Source organism: Adiantum capillus-veneris, chromosome 17 (genome assembly GCF_014529385.1).
Source record: "Adiantum capillus-veneris isolate H3 chromosome 17, ASM1452938v2, whole genome shotgun sequence".
Taxonomy (NCBI): domain Eukaryota; kingdom Viridiplantae; phylum Streptophyta; class Polypodiopsida; order Polypodiales; family Pteridaceae; genus Adiantum; species Adiantum capillus-veneris.
This window is the reverse complement of record NC_140947.1, coordinates 61,220,520-61,241,370: the sequence shown is the minus strand read 5'-3', so window position 1 is coordinate 61,241,370 and position 20,851 is coordinate 61,220,520. Positions and strand designations below refer to the sequence as shown.

Sequence of the window (20,851 nt, the reverse complement as noted above, 5' to 3'; positions counted from 1 at the left end):
ATATGCACAAATGGTTTTTCTCTTAGGTTGTAGAATGCAAGGTTGTTCCACATTACTTTTAGCGACCCCATCACCATAATCAAAATCCTCAAGGGCTGACTTTACAATGGTGTTACTTGTATTGCAAGTAATGTTGATATTATGTTGCATGCAATATATGGAACAAAATTATCAACACAAAGAAGCACCCTTGCAAGTTCAAAATGCTATGTAATCTACCTCCAAATAGCGACATGGAGAATGGAATCATAATAATAAACACAATGAGGATATAATGCTACTAAGGAGCAACTGTTGAACCCTCTTGATCACCTTTGAACATAGAAAAAGGTGTCATTCATATCAAGGAATTTATTGGTGCTTATACCCTAACTCATGGAAAGATAGCCTACAAACAAATAATTCCTTGCTTGCAAACATGTGTACTTCATCTATCTTTGGGCCCTACATCTCAAGCAAATGGTCATGCACTTGTATCTACGGATACAGACTTCGCTAAAAGTTAAAGCACATCTTCTTCCCAAGATCAAACGAAGAAATATGTTTGATAAATCAACCGCTTGAATGAGATCTTTCTTCTTTTCACAAATTTGAAATATTGGCAACTTGGATGGTAGATTTAAGTCTTCTTTTCCCACATACATTTTGTGTGTGTGTGTGTGTGTGTGTGTGTGTGCACGCACGCACGCTTGCATGCATAGACGGACATGCACTAGCATCTTTGGGTACATGTCAATTAAAAAACATTAAACATAGCTACGCTAGTGTTAGTATGAATGAGATTAGATAAAGTGTGTGTGTGTGTGTGTGTGTGTGTGTGTGTGTGAGAGAGAGAGAGAGAGAGAGAGAGAGAGAGAGAGAGAGGGGGGGGGGATGCCTCCAACAATGCTCTCTTGTTGATTAACGAGATGTTTTCCAAGTTTGGAGCTAAAACATTCAAAAACTGTAGAAAGAGTGTATACACGCATGTCCAAACGTGCTCGCATGTGTGCGCATGTTACTATGTGTGCATGCTAGATGAAGCACCACAAGCATAGAAAACCACCTGTTATCCAAAAACCCTAATTTGTTTTGGCCGAACAAAAGATAGAAGATAAGGATCAGAACAATTGGTCAGGTTATTCATGTTTCACAATAAATTACTAGAAAGACCGTGTTGTTGCCGAGCTAAGTGTCACCTCATGCATTCAATAATGATCTTAAAGCAAAGACCTACAGAATAAAGCACTTCACTAGTGAGTATTATGAATTTCTCCTTGACTCGTCTGTCTGATGTTCGTCACCAAAAACAAGGTGAAAAGTCTCAATGGCCTACATAAGAGAATGAGGAAAGGCTGGAAAAGTGTGTGTGTGACCCACAGCTTTATGCCCTTCTTTACAGAAATAGAAAACCAATGTCAAATATCTCTCACTGGCCTCCATATACAGAAGGCAATGTTTAGTTAGGGTGTTCACACACCTTGGCGCCCGCCTAAAATGGGCAAATGGGCTTCACACATTAGGTGCAAACTACGTTATAACTGAAACAAAATAGGGCCTCCTTGCAGCGACTTGCCCGTGACCTATTGGATAGCATGTTTGGCTGCTAGCGGGCAGGTCCTGTGTTCAATTGTTTTGGCACTGGAATACGGATTTGGCCGGGGGGTTGAGGTCGACCAAAGCTATGGCGCCCCTTTTTTGGCAGAGCAAATCAAAGGATGCCGTGTACCGCCACATCGATGAACTGCCCTGTGCCTTCGCAATGGCGGAACCCCGTATGGCAGTGTGTAAAGTACCTTAATACTCACTTAGCAAGAACCAGGAAGAAAAAAAGTTTGTCATCATTAACAAGCTCCACAATTGCTCCCAAGTTCATTCCTTTACTAAGGCCTTATGTAGGCCAAAAACTAACTAGAACACAAGTACTCGAAATAATCATTCCCACAAACGTAACAACATTTGCTTTCTTCTTACATACAGCCTGTGTAAAGTAATTCATAGCTGCAACAAGTATTCATGACAAAGAACTTTGCCGTGCGCCTAGGCCTGCATCTACGAAGGTGTCTCCTTCTCTGGATTCCTCACACTTACGTTCGTTCGTGTCAACACAAAACACCTTAGGGTGTGTACCGAAAGGAGCTCGATCAGTCGTCTGATCTACATTGAGAGCTTCGGCGTAGGCTGGAGAGGGGGTGCTGCAAGCTACTCATTCCAAACCCCTGCTAACTCATCAGGTTCAATCTGATTCATCGTGACATGGGATTTCCTGCGCTGCTTAGCCTTCACTTTCTTCACATATTTGCCTGCTTTAGCCCTCTTCTCCTGCGACCTCACCTGCAGTGCAAAGAGCGGATGTTGTTAGGGCATGAATAGCCTAAAAAGTGTGAAATGATAGTACGAAACTTCTAAAAAGTAAGCGAAAACTTGCCACATTTGGAGAAACATAGAAAGGGTTTTCATAAATGAGCTGCCCTCCAAAACTTCCAGTAAACATCTTGATGGGATGCAAGCAAAATCTAGGGCCCACCTGATCAGCAGGGCTATATATCAACATATTGAAACTACACATTTTTTGCACTAGTAAAACTTTCTTAAAAAAAAACTCTTGATTAATAAACCATCGTTTCCGTTAAAGCCTTACCAGAACTGCTTATTACAAGTCTTACCTCGATGAGTGTCATTTTTTCTAGAGCACCTTTGGCAAGCTTATCCGTATCTTGATGAGGCACATTTATCTATATGACAGCAGACACCGAACTTTTGAAAACCGCTAATTTCAATGGCTCTAAATTCAAAAAATTAAACGTAAACTCAAACCTGGTAGTTCCGAAACCACACATGATTGTCGGCTACTGAAAACGCAAAAACGTGGTCAAAAAAAGGCTTAGTCTTTCTCTGGTCTTTAGGTGTACAAAATATCTGCAACAATCAGATGGGTTATATTATTATCCAAATGAAAACCTAGCTCTTTCGAAAATGTAATATCTGCAACAAATAGTCAATGAGTGACTACATTAAAGTGCACCCAACCAAAAAAACCATATCAGCATGAAATAAAAGCACAAGTCTTACCTGTTTCAGCATCTCCTTTAGAAGCTGAAAATGGGGGTGTGTGTCAAAAGTGGATGAGAACGTCAGCAACGGACGAGACCCTTTTAAATGATTCCCTGTAAGTTTTAACTCGGCCATCGTATGCACTGCACCCAATGAGCAGCCAATTTATGTGCAAAAATTCCAAACAATTTCCTCATCCCCCCCCCCCGCCTTTTCCGCCTACAAATTAAGTAAATATTTGCCATTCACTTTATTGTGCACCCCAGGCAAAGCATTGTATGGATGAGCTCAATGTAGATTCATGATTGAAGGCCCAAACTTGAGCGAAATATAAATAAAACTACTACTTACCTGCCTTTACCAAAAATTTTACAGAAGGGCCGGCAGGGCACTTGGACATCCATAGGTATAGATCTTTCTTCTTCCTGCACTGAAAACAAATCTGAAGTCAATTCTCTTTGTTACAGTCATGAACCTACGACAAACATGCCTCAAATGCTGGGCTCATTTTCATGGTTCAATAAAGACCTCAAAAAATAAGCAGCTTGTACATCCTTTAAGATCTGCAAGTTCATTTAATGTTGCAGCCTTGTTATCCTTGGATTGGACCTTCACATCCCTTTTGCTGTGAGGCAAGAGCCCCACTATGTCCATCATCAGATGGCGGTACCTGCAAAAGAAATAACTTACATGAAGTCGGCAGTATAGGAGCCATGCATACTCTGAGAGCACACTCAGGAATTCCCCCAAAAAACAGGTAACTGAATACACTGTAGAAATGGCTGTATTGCCCAAATTTTGAAGGACTGGAGAAAGTTCAGAAGCATGGCACTGGAGGCAAAAGCACAAGCACACAAAGGTTGCAGAAAAGCAAACAAAAAAAAAAAAAAAAAGCAGATAAGGGACAATTGCAGGTCACATTCAGACCAGGGTCCATTGTGGGTCTAATGTGACATCTAAGGTCCAGCGCGGAGATGTGAATGTGGAATGTCAAATGTGAATTAAGATGTGAATCTTCAGTGTGAACTACACAATTGCTCACTGTTATCCGAGATCAAGTGGGGATTAGGAGATGTGATACTGGATGCTTTGAGTGTATTGTATTGTGGGGATGGTCATTTGGCATGTCTGCATGGAATCATGTCTACTGAAGATTATTGTTCTCTGTTTTGCAGGCATAATCGAGGGCTCTATGTGACACATGGACATTCTACTGCTACGCCTTGTCTACAGCATAAGGGATTATGTGCTCGCAATTTTGTGAGCCTATTCAAAGGACCTGCAAGGCTGCATGTCCGGACAGGTCCATTAGATAGGTTTTCCACTTTCAGAGCCCTCTTGCAGAAATGGTTTGTAACCCTGTTTGGCGGGTGTTATTATAGTTCGGTAGGGCATCTGGAAACACTAGCATGTAGCCTAGAGTAAAAGGAGCGTGTCAGTCCAGTTCTTATGTCAAATGCATCACACTGTGTTGTGAGCTACAGCCATTACAGTGCCTAAACCTCACATGTGCACTCACAAGGCACTTGATAATTATGGAGTCTCTAGGTGAGAAAAACCCCTATTTAAGGCATCCCCTCCCTCTCTAACTTACTAATTTAGAAGGCACCCCCATCTAGCCTCTCTCTAGCATTTGGAAATAGAAAATCAACCTCATCCTTCTTGGAGCATTTTCAGCCCATAATCACCCATCTGGCAGCCCACCTGGATCCCCTTCATGCTGGCGTTTCCTATTTGCTCGTCGGCCTCCCACCTCAGCATGCAAGGTGCGGCGGAAGTGAATGTTGAACTTTGCTCAAGATGAGTGCTCCGAACTGTGCTCAAGGTTCCTTTTACACTGTGAATGAAGGTGCTGAGACTGAGAGATAGAGAGAGAAAAATACGACACTAGAATGTTGTCAAACCCTCCTCCGAAGGCCCCACTCTCTTTGGTGAGAGCGGTCTACTATTGATTGCACAAATCTCTACAATGCAATGGACTTGCCGATGATGAGGACGACGACGAGACGGGCTGAAATCTGAAAACGCTAAGAATTGAAATCTGCAAATCTTTATCTGCTGAATTCTGACTCTATGTCGGTGACGACGGCGATGATGACGATGCAACGATGACGCGCTGAAAACGCAGATGCTGAAATCTGCGTTTTCCGGGCTGAATCTGCAAACTTCGGTGGATCTGACCGTGCGGCGAGGATCTGCTGCGAGAAGGTGAGATCTGCGAGGTTTGGGGTCTCTACTGCGGAGTTGGTGTGCTGAAAACTGAAAATGCTGAGGCTATACTGAATCTGACACCTTGGATCTGCAAAACGCCGAGGCTGATCTGCAAACCAAAAATGCTGGGCTGAACTGAAGCTTGATGCAAAAATGCTAGGCTAGTTCTGCTGTTCTGCTAACGCTAGGGCTGGTCTGTGATCTACTGTCCAGGGCTGAATCTTGAAAACGCTAGAATGCTGCAGCAGAAAACGCTAGGTATCTGCTCCAAAAACGCTTGGTGGTCATTGTTGGGGAGTCTTGCTGAGAAGGTGCCTGTTGAACACTCGATTCCTGCTGCCTCTTCTGCCAGAAAGTGCTAGCGCTAGGTTTCCTTATACATTGGCTTAGTCAAATTGCCTACCGAGTTTCCCAACAAAAGTCACTTAAAAATAATAAGTGAAAATTGGCTAAAATAGGGAAAATAGGTCTATGCACTATAAAAATGCTCCTGAATGGTTCTGACTGAAATCTGATGGTCATGCTGTGTGCAACCAGTGTCTGGACATGCACAGTCTGCAAACAGACTCCCAAAAGTGCCAAATCACTTCCTAAGCTAACTCAATTGAACCCGTAGCTTGTCCATGTACACATAGGGTTAGATGTGCACGTGACACAACAGTTTTCAGCCATCATGGCCATCCTCTTTAGCTGCAATCTCAGCACTCGAAGAGGCCTCATTGGCTGCTCTTGGATCTCCCCATCTGCTCTCTGTAGCACTAAAAAGACGACCCCAATTTCAGCCCATTTGCTGGTGACATCTGCAGGAAATTCAGCCCCTTCATGAGGCTATTCCAGCCCCGTTATCGCAGCCAATACGCACTGTGCAACCGCATCTCCATCAGTTTCAGCCAAGGGTTACCCTCACATTCGGTGTACCAAGCTAGCCTTAAGCATCCCCTTCCGGTGGCCATCCGGTGCCCTCATCGAGGCGTAGCATCGGCATCATCCATTTATCCCCGGAGGTGCATCTTTGGAAGTGAAGTAAAGTCTTGTAATTGAGGTATTACATCTATGCACATTGCAATTTGAAGCAAATACCACATCGGTGATGGTATGGACCTTGAGAGGGTTGGTTGGGACCCCATCGGTGCATCTTTCCTTCTCTCGCTCTAGATGAGGAGATGGGTGCCCTTGATGCAAATGAGACTTGCGATTTGGTGACATTGCCATGAGGCAAAAATGTAATCCCGATGTAACTGAGCAGGTACAAAGCTAGATCAGTAGCAAAAATTTATGCTCAAACTTATGGGATTGATTACAAAAAGACTTTCAGCCCCATTGCTAAGATGTCTACCATTCATGCTATTAATGCAAAAGCTACATCAAAAGGTTGAATTTTCAATCAGATGGATTTGAAAAATGCGTTCTTGCATGGTGACTTGCAAAACGTGTGTATGGGGCAATCACAAGGATATGAGCAATAAAGCTAAAGAAGTCACTGTATGGGCTGAAGCAAGCGCCTAGAGCTTGGCACAAAAGGATTGCAACTTATTTGGTTACCCTTGTTTCTTTATGGCTGATTCGGGCTCAATGTATGTGCAAGAGAATTAGACAAGTAGTGTGATCGTTCGCATTTATGTTGATGGCTGGATTGTTGGAGGTAATAGTAAGGCTGAAGTGGATCGTGTAAAGACTCTCTTAAAGCAAGAGTCTAACATGAAAGACTTGGATAAGCTGCAGTACTTTTAGGCATTGAAATTACATGCATGAAAGAGGGCATATGGTCACATGGGCACTAGTTGATTTGCACATTGCGAAGATGAATCTTCACTAATGTTCTCTTTAACAATCAACAATGACACAAGATCTGTAAAACTTAGAATGTTTCCCAGAGTATGAATAGAGGTCTTGAGCTACTAATACGTTGGCCCTCAACCATGCAGCTTGCAAGCATGCCTCCACCTTGTCATCATCATCAACTGCAACACCAAATGACGCATGGGATTCGCATATATCTTTTATCTTAAAGACATAATCGTAGGTGTTCTAGATCGGAGAGGCGTCCACCGGATCACGAGCCAATTCTTGTCTTCATTGCATCTTTTGCTGCCACCTTTGACATAGTATCAGAGCCCTAGGTGCCACAACCACCTTGGATGCTCGGATTTGGCTGATTTGGTGCCGTTTTGGACTTGATCGAGACTCGAGAGAGAAGAAGTTTCCTGGTTTTTCTCCAATTTGGGACTGAGTTGGGTATGCAGAGGCCTTGGATCTTTGTCTACGACTTCCCCTGTCACATGCACATGGCTCTGTGTGCCACGTGGGCATGCTTCATTGACTTCCAAAGCCAATTTTCCCCTATTCCTAGATAGGAGTGTCTAGAATCCTAGGAGGATTAGTACCGGCAATTTCGTGGACCTGCATGTTCGGACGAGTCCATTAGATTAGGTTTCTCAGTTTTAAAACCCTCTCGCATAAATGGTTTGTACACGCGTTTTGACGGATGTTATTACACTACAATGGACATCTGGCATGACCTCCATGTAGTTTTAGGTTAAAGGAATCCAACAAGCCATCCCCTGCGTCAATCGGAATCCTGGGTGGGCAGATGTGCCACAGTTTCACCCAGAAACTTTACCGAAATCAAGTTTGTTTAACAAATCATTTTATGATTTATTTTTTGAACTTTGTCTTCAAGTTTTGCCTTGCCTCAACCTAAAGAGATATATAAACCCAAATCCTTGCAGGAAATGCTGGTGATCTACTGTTGCTAATGGAAAACGTTGATGGGCTGATCTCCTGCTAGACTTGAGGCTGAAAACGCTCATGAAGAGTGATGATGCTGGCGATGAGAAAACACTTGGGAGGTGTTGATGCTAAGACACAAACGCTAGAGGTGTTGGTGTCCATGAGGATACTAAACTGATGATTGAATGGTGTCACGTGCACATCTAACCCTATGTGTACGTGGACAAGCTACTTCATGACTAGGGTTCAGTTCAGTTGAGTCGGCCTAGCTTAGGAAGTGTTATGGCACCTTTGTGAGTCTGTTTGCAGACCGTGCATGTCCAGACACTTAAGAATAGATGCATATCCTCTGGTTACACACAGCATGATTATCAGATTAGCATCAGAACCCATCATGTTAGGTGCAACGGAATGAATGTTGTATTTTCTCAAGATTAGTGATCTTTGTTGCTCAAGGTTCCTTTTAGTTCTTAGGGAAAGAGAGAGCTTTCCGTCTGTAGAGTGCTGTGGTCACGAACAAAGTGAGTGGATTGTGCGTGCAAGTGAATGAGATTGAGAGGAGGAGAGAGAAGAGATACGACACCCGAGAGGTTGTAAAACCCTCCTCCGAAGGCCCCACTCTCGTCGGCGAGAGTGGTCTATTCTTTGATTGCACAAAGGTGTACAATGCGTATGCAATGGACTATGCAACTTGGTCTATGCCGATGACGACGACGGTGACGACGACAACGATGACGATGACAATGATGACGATGACGACGACGACGATGGCTGAAATCTGAGATCTTCTAATCGCTGAATTCGGGACTGTTTCGGTGGCTGAAAATGACTGTTTTTGGCTGCGTTTTCTTGGCTGAAAAATGAGGTTTCTTAGGGCTGAAAACTGATGGTCTTTACGGGCTGAATCTGCTACACTTTAGGTGAATGATGCCGGTCTTAATTTGCTGCTGAAATCCAAAAACGCCAGGGGCTGAAATTGGTCCTTCTGTCCCCGGGGTTCTGCAAATGCAAAAACGCTAGGCTGATCTGCTGTGTCGTGATGACGCCGGGGCTGATCTGCTGTGCACAAATCGCCAAGGCTGATCTGATGCAAAAACGCTAGGTCTTCTGTGGAGAAAACGCAAGAGTAGTCGCGGGGGTTGGTCTTGCTGAGAAGTTGCCTGTTGAGCAAGGTGCTCCTGCTGCCTCTTCTGCCTGAAAGTGCTAACTTGGGTTTGCTTATATATTAACTTAGCAAAATTGCCCTACCTACTTTTGTTGGAAAGTCACTTAAAAATAATAAGTGAAAATACCCATAAATAGGAAAATAGGCTAAATGCACTCGAAAATTCCCCTAACTGATGCTAATGGATTCTGATGGGAATTCTGATGATCATGCTGTGTGCAACCGGAAGATATGCATCTATGCTAAGTGACTGGGCATGCACGGTCTACGAATAGACTCACAAAAGTGCCAGATCACTGCTAATCTAAACTGACTGAACCCTGCTGTGGTGTAGCTTGTCCACGGACACATAGGGTTGGGATGTGTCACGTGACACATCAGGAGCATCTTTACATTGCTCAGACCTATTTTTCCCTACTTTAGTCATTTTTCACTTATTATTAATAAGTGACTTTTGTTGGGAAACTGGGTAAGGCAATTTACCCAAGCCAGTATATAAGATAATGCTAGCGCTAGCATTATCTGGCAGAAGAGGCAGCAGCAGGGACCAGGTGTCCAACATGCACCTTCTCAGCAAGACCCCCCCGCGGACCATCGTTTTGCAGTTGCAGACCAACCTGGTGACAACAGAGCACAGCAGGACCATAGCGTTTTTGCAACAGACCACAGATCAGCCCTAGCGTTTTCGGATCAGCAGAACACCTAGCGTTTTGTAGATTCTCCGCGACAGATTCAACGTTTTGCATTTTCAGCGTATAGACACCGCAGAACAAGTCTCGAGCCTCGCAAATCTCACCTTCCCGCAACAGATCCTCGCCGCACGATCAGATCAGCAAGAGTTTGCAAATTCAGCCCGCTATTCACAGATTTTAGCATTTGCGTTTTCAACGCGTCGTCATCACACCGTCGTCATCGACATAGAGTCAAAATTCAGTAGATACAAGATTTGTAGATTTCAGCCATTAGCGTTTTCAGATTTCAACCAGTCTAATCGTCCTCCTCATCGTCGTCGACATCATCGGCAAGTCCATTGCATTGTAGAGATTTGTGCAATCAATAGTAGACCGCTCTCGCCATAGAGAGTGGGGCCTCCGGAGGAGGGTTTGACAACTTTTCTGGAGAAGTCCCGAACCTCGCAGATCTCACCTTCCCGCAGCAAATCCTCGCCGCAAGGTCAGATCAACCACAGTTTGCAGTTTCAGCCCGAAAAACGCAGATTTCAGCATCTGCGTTTTCAGCGCGTCGTCGTCGCATCGTCGCCATCGACATCGTCACCGACACAGAGTCAGAATTCAGCAAAAAAAGATTTGTAGATTTCAGCCATTAGCGTTTTCAGATTTCAGCCCGTCTCGGCGTCGTCCTCATCCTTGTCGACATCGTCGCAAGTCCAAAGCATTATAGAGATTTGTGCAATCAATAGTAGATCGCTCTCGCCATAGAGAGTAGGGCCTTCGGAGGAGAGTTTTGACAACATTCTGGTGTCATATTCTTCTCTCTCTATCTCTCAGTCTCAGCACCTTCATTCATAGTGTTCACCACTTTGTTTGTGTCCACTGCACTCTCTCATTAAAGGAACGGAAGGCTCTCCCTTCCGTAAGTAAAAGGAACCTTGAGCACAGTTCGGAGCACTCATCTTGAGCAAAGTTCAACATTCACTTCCGCTGCACCTTACATTGCACAAATCTAGTACAATGGTCTAGATGCAATGGACTTGCCGACGATGTCAACAACAATGATGACGGCAACGAGGACGGGCTGAAATCTGAAAACCCTAGGGCTGAACTGCTGAAATCTGCAAAACACTGACTTTCTGCTGAATACTGACGCTGTGTCGGCGAGGACGGCGATGAAGACGACGCGACGATGCGTTGAAAACGCAAATGCTGAAATTTACGGACAGCGGGCTGAATCTGAAAACGCTAGCTGACTCAATGGTACGGCGAGGACTTGCTATGGGCAGGTGAGATCTACGAGGCTAAGGAATGATTCTGCTGTGGCTATGTGCTGAAAACTGAAAACGCTGATGTGTTGGGGCTGGTCTGATGCCGGAAACTGCAAACGCTAGGCTAGGTCTGCAAATGAAAATGCTATCTGCTTCTGTTAGTTGACAACGTTATGTTGTCTTCTGCCGGTCTTGTTGAGGAGAGAACACAACAAGTTGTTGGAACTTCTTCTGTCTCTTCTGCCAGAAAGTGCTAGCGCTAGGTTTCTTTTATACTGCCCTAGCAAATTTGCCCTGCTCACTTTTCCAACAAAAGTCACTTATTAATAAATAAGTGAAAATGTTTATTTTGGGAAAAAGGGTTCTATGCTCTGTAAAATGCTCATGATGGGTACTGAGTGCCATGCTAATGAATATGATGTGTGCAACCAGAGGATATGCAGCTTATCTAAGTGCCTGGACATGCACGGCCTGCGCACAGGCTCACAAGGGTGCCAGAACACTTCCTAGGCTGACTTGAACCCTGGACCTGAGATACTGTAAGGTGCAGCGGAATGAATGTTGAACTTTGCTCAAGATGAGTGCTCCGAACTGTGCTCAAGGGTTCCTTTTACTTACGGAAGGGAGAGCCTTCCGTTCCTTTAGTGAGAGAGTGCAATGGACACAAACAAAGTGGTGCACACTATGAATGAAGGTGCTGAGACTGAGAGATAGAGAGAGAAGAATACGACACCACAATGTTGTCAAACCCTCCTCCGAAGGCCCCTCTCTATGACGAGAGCGGTCTACTATGATTGCACAAATCTCTACAATGCTTGGACTTGCCGACGATGTCGATGACGATGATGATGACGACGAGACGGGCTGAATCTGAAAATGCTAAGGGCTGATATTTGCAAACCTTTATCTGCCGAACTTTGACTCTATGTCGGTGACTACGGCGATGACGACGATGCAACGACGACGCGCTGAAAACGCAAATGCTGAAATCTGCGTTCTCCAGGCTGAATCTGCAAACTACGTTGGATCTGACCGTGCGGCGAGGATCTACTACGGGAAGGTGAGATCTTCGAGGTTCAGGACTTCTACTGCGGGTTCTAACTGCTGAAAACTGAAAACGCTGAGTCTAGGGTGGATTCCGTCGCGAAGATCTGCAAAAACGTTGAGGTGAATCTGCAAACCAAAAACGCTAGGGCTGAATTCTGTGCTTCTACAAAAACCCTAGGCTTCTGTTGTGTCTTGTTGTTGCCGAGTTGGTCTGTAATGCAAAACGCTGGGGCTCATCTGCATTGGAGAAAAACGCTGGCTGTCCTTGGCTGAAAACGCTAAGTCTCCTGCTCGGGGGGGGGGGGGGGGGGCTTGCTGAGAAGGTGCACTGTTGGATGTCAGATCCCTGTTGCCTCTTCTCCCGGAAAGTGCTAGCGCTAGGTTTCTATTTATACAAACTTATGAAATTTGCCCTACCTAGTTTCCAACAAAAGTCACTTGAAAATAATAAGTGAAATATGTCAAAAATAGGGAAAATAGGTCTATGCACTGTAAAAATGCTCCTGATGGATTCTGATGGAAATCTGATGATCATGTTGTGTACACGAGAGGATATGCATCTATTCTAAGTGTCTGGACATGCACGGTCTGCGATCGGAGTGCCAGATCACTTCCTATTCTAGACTGACTTGACTGAACTGAACCTTGGTCATGCTCTAGCTTGTCCACAGACACATAGGGTTGGATGTGTCACATGACATCCCCTCCTTTTCAAAGTGAGGTACTGGTACCGAACTGTATGGCGTAGAGGGAGATCGCCAATAGCATCCGGAATCCTGGAAAGGACTCTTCGCCGGCCCACTCTGATGCGTGGGTCATGCGATACTTGAACTTCATAAAAGTCTGCAACACTTGCTTCTTTGGGCCGCGCCGAAAGCGACAAAAAGTCTTATGTGGCTCCTTCAATGCTTCAACTTCGTCTATAGTCATGCGTCTACCTTCTTCAAGAATCTCCGAGGCTGAAAATTCCTGAAACCACTTCCAGCACAAACACATGAACATACCCATTCCATATAAAGTGACCGAAAAAAATATCCCTTCGAACAAACTGTGCATGCGATGCAAATGAACAAAGTGACGGAGTGCCAAACCATTCATCAAACACACGCAACAATGGGGTCGAATCTTGACTTTCTGATCTAAATCAATCAACTATGGCAAAACACAATGGAAATGCCTATGCTTGATGCTCAATCTTTCTTGTGCTCTTTCTACGACTGTGTCGTGCCAAGGAAGAGACATGGAATGTGACTTCCTCGAATGCATACTTTTCAGCTTTTCATGAGTAATCCGCATACATCCGTGCTCATTAATGAGTGAATCGTGCTCAACGTACAATATGGCATGCCTATGAAAAGGGATCACATAAAGACGTTGACTAAATACAGGAAACAAAGCACCTTACCTTTCAGCTTCACCCGCAATGTTTTCACAACGGGACTATTCGAGCAGTCGTACTTGCTCGCAAGGCAGAGTGAACACCGAGGCTGGTATTCTGCGGCAGTAGTAAGGCTACCTAGTAACTCGTGTGGTTGGTGTTTACATCGAAGCCGATCCACATCCGCTGTATCCACCCATTTGGAGGAATCTTCATCGGTTATGTATCCACAAGCATCAAAAGCAGTAGCGTCGGAAAAACAGAAAGCATCCAAAGATAAAAGTTCGACAATTGTGCCTCACCTTTAACAGGGGGGATGTCACGTGCGCACTTCACTTGCGCTACGTGGACATGCTTCTGCTACAGTCTAGCATGAGACTTAGCTTAGGACCTAGCCTGGCACTTTGTGAGCCTCTAGCAAGACGTGCATGCCCAGGCCGGTCATTGTGGCATACCCTCTCTTGCATAGTACCGCATTTTAGCACTTGGGCATTTACTGCGCGTGAACCACCTCTTAGAGTGCATTTTATTAGTAAGTGACTTTTCATTTACCCTTGTTGGAATGCAGGTAGAGCAAATGGCTAAAGCACCTATAAAAGAAATCCTTTGGGCACCAATATAAGGCAAAGGAGCAATGAAGGAGCCTCTCAAGAACCAAGCCATACCAAGTGCCACAGGAACCAGCAGTTCTCCATCAGCGTTTTCAACCAACATCATCGCATCAAATCTCAGCCCTTAGCCTCGTCATGGTTCCAAACCCTCAACATCGACATCGCTAACAGTTACCGACATTCAACCATAGCGTCGACGTCATCGACATCATCGTCGTCGGCATAGACCCCATCAGTACCTCATCGTTGACATCATCGTCGTCGACATAGAATCCATCGATACCTCATCGTCGACATAGACCCCATCAGTACCTCGTCATCGACATCACCATCGTCGACATAGACCCCATTAGTTGCTCGTCGTCGTCGACATAGACCCCATCAGTTGCTCGTCGTCGTCGACATAGACCCCATCAGTTGCTCGTCGTCCTCAACATAGACCCCATCAGTGCCTCATCATCGACATCATCGTCGTCATCATAGACCCCATCATTATCTCTTCGTCGTCGACATAGACCCATCAGTACCTTGTCGTGGACATAGAACCCATTAGTACCTTGTCGTCAACATAGAACCCACAGTACCCCGCAGTACCTCAGTACCCATCAATACCCAGTAGTACCTAGCAGAACAACAATTAGTCATTGTATCAGCATTATGCAAGAATAAAGAAAGTACTTGCTCTAGCAACAGAGCAAGGGGGCCCTTGAGGGTTTGGGACCCCAACATCCCATGTCGTCTCTCTTTTCTCTCTTTCTTTTAGTTCAGTTCTTTCAGGTGAAGTAAAGTGTCCCTTCTGTTCATGCGGAGTACTAGATCCGAGCTAAATTATGTGCATTGTGGAATATGGCTTTCCTATGAAAAGGTAACACACAAAGACGGTGATAAAAATGCAAGAGACCGTCACGAATGAGAGACTCGAAAAATGCATATTGACTCTTCATGTGAACAAAAGATATTTCCTGAATGGGTACTGTGGACCTCGACTTGAGAGCTAAGATTTGTCCCGCATGATTGATTGTATCTGCAATTGGGTTAGCTTTACTAAGAAAATAATCAATCAAACCACCAAATTGCTCAAAGATTGGAACCATCGAGCTTGACGACCCCTCCAAAGTATACTCGGTACAGACTGTAGCCACTTGAAGGCTTGATGATCCTTACTAACAATTAAATCTCTATCATGCAGAAAACGCTTCTCAGGCTGTAGAGAATGAATGATAGAGAGAGGTTCCTTATCATGCAATGCCTAATTCTTTTCTGGACGGTGAGACTGTGTATTGAGAGAACTATGGAACTGCGTGCTTTATCCTCCTTCAAAACACATGAGTGAGAGATTAATGACAAAGACGGAATATTCTTCTCACAATGAATAACCGCAGGAGAGGCACCTTCGACCACGAGAGAGTGTTTTCTTTCCAACTAACTCGTGGATCAAAATTTTTGAGCCACTTTATGCCAAAAATAATATCACATCTAGACAGAGGAAAAAGGACAAACTTAAGACGAAACCCTATGTTTTGAATTGAGACCGTGACATCATAACATTCATGCGTGAATGATAATTGAATGCCAAGAGCAAATCCAGAGACCACAATGGGATCCATTGGAATAGCTTCTAAACGTGCGCTCTTCACAAGAGAGTCACTAATCACATCATGCATAATGTTGGCAGCAAACAAGATCACAATACGTTGGCCATTCACATGACAATAACACTTCAAGAGAGACTCATCTAGATGATCATTAGAAACTCGCGGCACATCAATTTTCCCATTGATGACACTAACAGAAGATGTGGGTTCTGTGGGTTCTTTTGTAGGCTCTTTGGGTGCTTTCTTAAAACAATCTCTTTTCATGTGACCTTTAGTGTGACATTGAAAACATCTTCCTTCCTTTCCATACTCGGTTCGTTCTTCAAGACTTAACCAACCTCCTACTATTCCTTAAGCAAATTTTTCATCAGGTGTCAACTTAGGGTTTGCTTGAATTTTAGCCTTTCCTTTACTATCACTGCTAGGTGAAGATTTCTATGTTCTAGGTGTAGAGGAAGATTGAGAGGAGGAAGAATGACCCTTATTCTTAGAATTGTTCTTGCAATTCTTCTTACCATTCTAATCGTTTTGAGGTTTTGCGGGGTACTTGAGATGACTTATTCTCCTTAGGCTTACCTTTGTTGTGCTTCATTTCTTGTGCGAGAGTTATCGTCACGGCGGCATTGTAGTCTGTAGGGTTGAGACTTGTACATTAAATTCGATGTACTCATCCAACCCAAAAAGCTTGCGTTCCGCATTTGATTTACGCAATTGAATGCCAATCTGCAAAACACACTTGGAAAAAGACATAGCAAGAGTGCCATTTGACTTGAGGCCTCGCCAATCTTCCCTCAACCGATCAAGGTACTGCGGTGGCATAAAACGAGCCTTGAGGTTGTCTTGGAAGTCGACCCAACTAAAAGACAGTGGCTTGCCATCCGCGGCACGATCAAGATGATCAGTCAACTATGCCTCTTGCCAGGCTTGACACCAATTAATGGCATCACCCGCAAGATGCATGGCAACAGTCAAAACTATACTGTTACTGGTTTTCTTGTTAGTCGCAAAGCAAACATTAAATTGATGCAACCAAGAATGAAATCACAGAAGCATCCATCTTACCATCATACTTATTGAACGTCAACTTCTCAGTGATTGGGTTGATGAAGGAGTCATCTCTACCTGGGCTACGTGATGACTCAACAGCCTCCTTAAGTGGCTTGTTGTTTGAGGATAGCACTTGTAGGACCAACCCTTGCATGAGTTGGTCTCTCTTTTCTTCAGCCGCTATGCTTTGAGCTTCGCGTGCTTGCTCCATAGCTGTCCTCTTTTCTTTGGCCGCTATACCATTGATACTACAGGTTGAGTTCACTGGCATCCGTTAACGAGAGTGATGGCCCCTTATATTGCCAGCTCACTCACTAGCGGTTTCACATTGGTCGTTGTGCATAGCCACTACTTTATGTTGTATTTTCTACTTGTGTTTTGTAGATCTATAATATCACTTCCAGTCGTGAAGAAGACGAAGTAAAATTCAGCCTCCATCTCTATGTGTGCTCTCTTGGTATATGCGTGTATGCTTGCAAGAGCTCAGGCTCTCTTTTTTATCTTTTTTCACCTATAGAGACCATAGGAAGGAAGATAGGTTCGCCTCTCTCTCAATCCTACATGATGAACACATCAATGCGCAAAAGAGTCAAGGACTATCCCTCATACAAGATCTCTAGGGTTCTCCTCTCTCTCAATCCTGCATGAATGTGCAAAGGAGTCAAGGACTATCCCTCAAACAAGATCTCTAGGGTTCTGAAGCATGAAAATAACTAGACAGCCACATGGACAATGGAACATATGAGGGAGAAGTAATTCCAACCAGCACAATACTCAAAGGCCCCCCTCTTAAAAGGAAAACTCCTCAATCTGCTTCCTCTGGATATGCCATCCACAATATCTACCAATTGTTGGACTCCGCCATCAACCTTTGTACTAACTCTGGCCTGCTACTGCTGTTGAACTAAATTGTGTTGTGTTTGGCAAGGCTGTGAGGACAGAGCTCTTTTCTAACCAAACTATCTTTGAGCCCAAACCTTAGGACAATCTTTGACAAGATGTCTCCTCATATGATATCTCAGGCACTGGTTTGGTATGTCCGTGACCACAATCCTTTGAGAAAAGATAGCCCTCTCCCTCTAAAAATCCATGGTCTCTGGAACTCCATGGAGGAACCACCACCATGATATAATGCAACAAACACAAGAAAGACACGTCAAAGACGGAACCCATTTATCAATAAAAATGTTGGCCCCTACTTTTACAAAGTCTAAAAGCCTAAGGTCAGCTGTTTTCCAAAAAACCTGGTCTCCCCAAAAGCTCTGCAAAAAGTCAATACTTTCATAGCTTTGCCAAAAAGCACTAGCGTCCCAGATGCCACATCATCAAAGAGTCCATACCCTACCACATTAGCACTACAGTACAACTCCCTGCATTTTACAGCTTAAAAGGGAGAGGGACTTTTTTCTCAAAATCGGCACCTCCATAGGATATCTGACAAGTTTGTACTTGCCTTTCAGGATCGGTACCTTCATAGGGCATCTTGAGGAGATGTAAGTGTAAGATGTATCACCCCTTCGCTATTCAATCTCAAAATATTTTGGATGAATTTTCCTTTTATCAAAAAAGTAGAGACCTAACAAAAATATTGCATTTCTCATTTTCATGTTGAATTGATCCCCCTGTGATAATGCTTCTGTTCAAATGTTTCTTCTTTAACAGCATAAGGACGCAATCAATGGACAGACAAGATGCCAAAGACGAATAAGCAAAACGATGTTCGACGATAATCCTTTTGTGAAAATGCTAGAACCAACAGTAGCCAGCTGAACGTCTAGAAAACAGTATACCTGTAGGTAATACGGCGAGAGCTGAGGACCAGAACTTTCTCTTTGTTGCGGAAATGGGGTTGTCCGTTCTGCTGGTACTCGTGCTGGGGCTGGGGCTGAGAGGAGTCTTGGACGGTGGTGAGAAGGGTGCGCTTGCGCGAAGGGGCAGCTTCGCCGGTGTCATCTTGCTCAGTTGTAGAAGCTGCTGCTGGGGCTTTTCTCTTCTTGCCCATCTCCTACAGAGGGTTTATGCAGCGGTTCGATTCCGAGTATGCGATACAAATAAAACTTCTCTCCAGGTGTAGTCACCTATGCTTGCACCTTGAACTTGCACAAGACGTCGGGCCTTCCGACATGGGTGAGACAATCCACAATGAGATTCCACATGTTGTACTTTGCGCTGCTTTGGTCAATATGTTTATCAAATGTGGTTCTCTCACGAATGGGCCTTGCTATAGCAGTTTGTTGATGCAGTTTAGTATTCACGTGGCGTGGTGAGTTAGAGACAATATGTTTACGTAAATAAGATTGTAGTGTAGAGAGGTGGAAAAATTACTTTCAACACTCACGTGGTGTGGTGAGTTAAAGACAATATGTTCACATATATAAGTTTATTTTGTAGAGAGATGGAAAAATTATTTGGAGTACACACATGGTATTTGGATGTAGGCATCTAGTTCAAGAACATTGTTTTGTCAAGCTCGTGTGACTAGCTAAACTTGTTGTCATGCATTGAGTAAATGCCATGAAAATGAGGGCCTTGTAATGACCAACGAGCAATTTGGAAACTATATACAATTTAGAAATAAAGGATCACGTATATGAGAGGACCATAAACAATTTAGAAGCATGAACTATTTATGAGAGGGTGCATCATGTGAAAGCAAGCAAGTGAACAGGAGTATAAATATATATAGTAGAGTGAAGGTGTTGTGGATTTAAAGTAGAAAACATATTATACATACGATTGATTGACATCCAGCATGTACCAGTGAGGTAGAGCAAGCAAAGTGCATTGAGCTTTTCTCATGCGAGCAAGGTGTTAGAAGTGGTGATTAGTGGTAACAATGAATGGTTGTTCCTCCAATGTTAAAATCTTCTTTTCCAATGTATGCCATTAATATTGTTTTCTGGTGACTTTGGATTTATATTATTGTGGTTATAAATATGAATCATCAAGGCAATTTGTATTGATGAAAGCAAAGCCGTGGGTTGTGCTATGAAAGGGAAAGGGATAAGGGATAGTGATATACAGATTATTGTATCCACAAGCATCAAAAGTTTTAGACGGTTTCCCTTTTGAGAAAGAGGTCCTCTTTCCCTGGTTTTTCCCATAATGTTCAACATCATAAGCTTTTGTAGGCTCGGCACTGTGCACCTAGCTAGGCGCGGTTGGGCTCAGGGGGCTGGCAACCCCTGCCCCCCAACCGCCCCTAGCTAGGTGCACGGTGCTCGCCCGCAAAACCTTATGATGTTGTCGTAATTCACAATGTGGAAATAATCATGGGAAGCTATTGAAAGCTTCTTGTGTTACCCGCCATGTCCAGAGTCGGGACCTTACTTTAGGATTAGGATCGCACTCAGATGCGGGAGGCATGACCTTTTTATTGCAAAGACCAGGTACAAGGCCTACAAGTTATTACTCAATTCTTTTCCTTCTAGAGCCATTATATCTTATTTAACTTTGAAAAAGATTAGATACCATAAGTACAAACTCTGTATGATGTTTGAGTTTTAAAATTATTTTTTGGTTGAGACTTTGATCCTTGCAAAATTGGCTAAATTTTCATAAAAAAGTAACATGTCAATTATACTATGACAAATCTTGCCGATATATCTATGGACAATTTGCAAACCTCTTTATCGAGATTAGAGAATCTCATTGCACATTTAGTTTATTTTGAAAAATTTCATGAGTTACTGTTATCTAATAATACACAATTGATTGGCAATTAGATTGCTATCAAATCTGCACTACTATCCTATTTCTTTAATTATATTCTAATTGCAACTTTTTATTGTTGGAATAATAGATTTTGAGCAATGGTAAATATAAAAGTGTGGAGCACAGGGTCATTGTCAACAAGCATGAAGCACGCATGACAATAGCAATCTTTTGTAACCCTGTTGATGAAACCATCATACCACCTGCTCCTGAGCTACTTGATATGTTGCATCCTCCTTTGTATAGACCCATGACCTATAAAGAGTTTTTAACTTCATTTTTCAAGAAAGGCCTAAATGGCAAGGGCTATGTTCAATCATTTGAGGCTGTAGACTATATTTTGTGAGTTTGCATACAGTTTACAAGAATAAATTTTAA

The 20,851-nt window shown here is 43.6% G+C and overlaps 1 protein-coding gene across 1 annotated transcript; it reads right to left on the bottom strand.

Annotated features, from left to right (window-relative positions):
- Positions 1-1,804: 1,804 nt before the first annotated feature.
- LOC147437349 (ribosome biogenesis protein BRX1 homolog 2-like) lies at positions 1,805-18,906 on the bottom strand. Its single transcript, XM_086486892.1, has 8 exons — positions 18,550-18,906; positions 3,562-3,703; positions 3,385-3,463; positions 3,052-3,176; positions 2,797-2,898; positions 2,646-2,714; positions 2,408-2,506; positions 1,805-2,313 (listed from the first exon to the last, which is right to left on the bottom strand). Exons 1-8 carry the CDS (start codon positions 18,759-18,761, stop codon positions 2,182-2,184), a joined length of 960 nt encoding a protein of 319 aa, XP_086343018.1. The 5' UTR covers positions 18,762-18,906; the 3' UTR covers positions 1,805-2,181.
- Positions 18,907-20,851: the final 1,945 nt, after the last annotated feature.

Coding starts and splice junctions, on each gene's coding strand:
- LOC147437349 (XM_086486892.1), bottom strand. CDS start 18,761: ATGGGCAAGAAGAGAAAAGCCCCAGCAGCAGCTTCTACAACTGAGCAA. Junction 2,899..3,051: donor TAAAGGAGATGCTGAAACAG/GTAAGACTTGTG, acceptor TGATTGTTGCAG/ATATTTTGTACACCTAAAGA. Junction 2,314..2,407: donor TCTATGTTTCTCCAAATGTG/GCAAGTTTTCGC, acceptor TTTGCACTGCAG/GTGAGGTCGCAGGAGAAGAG.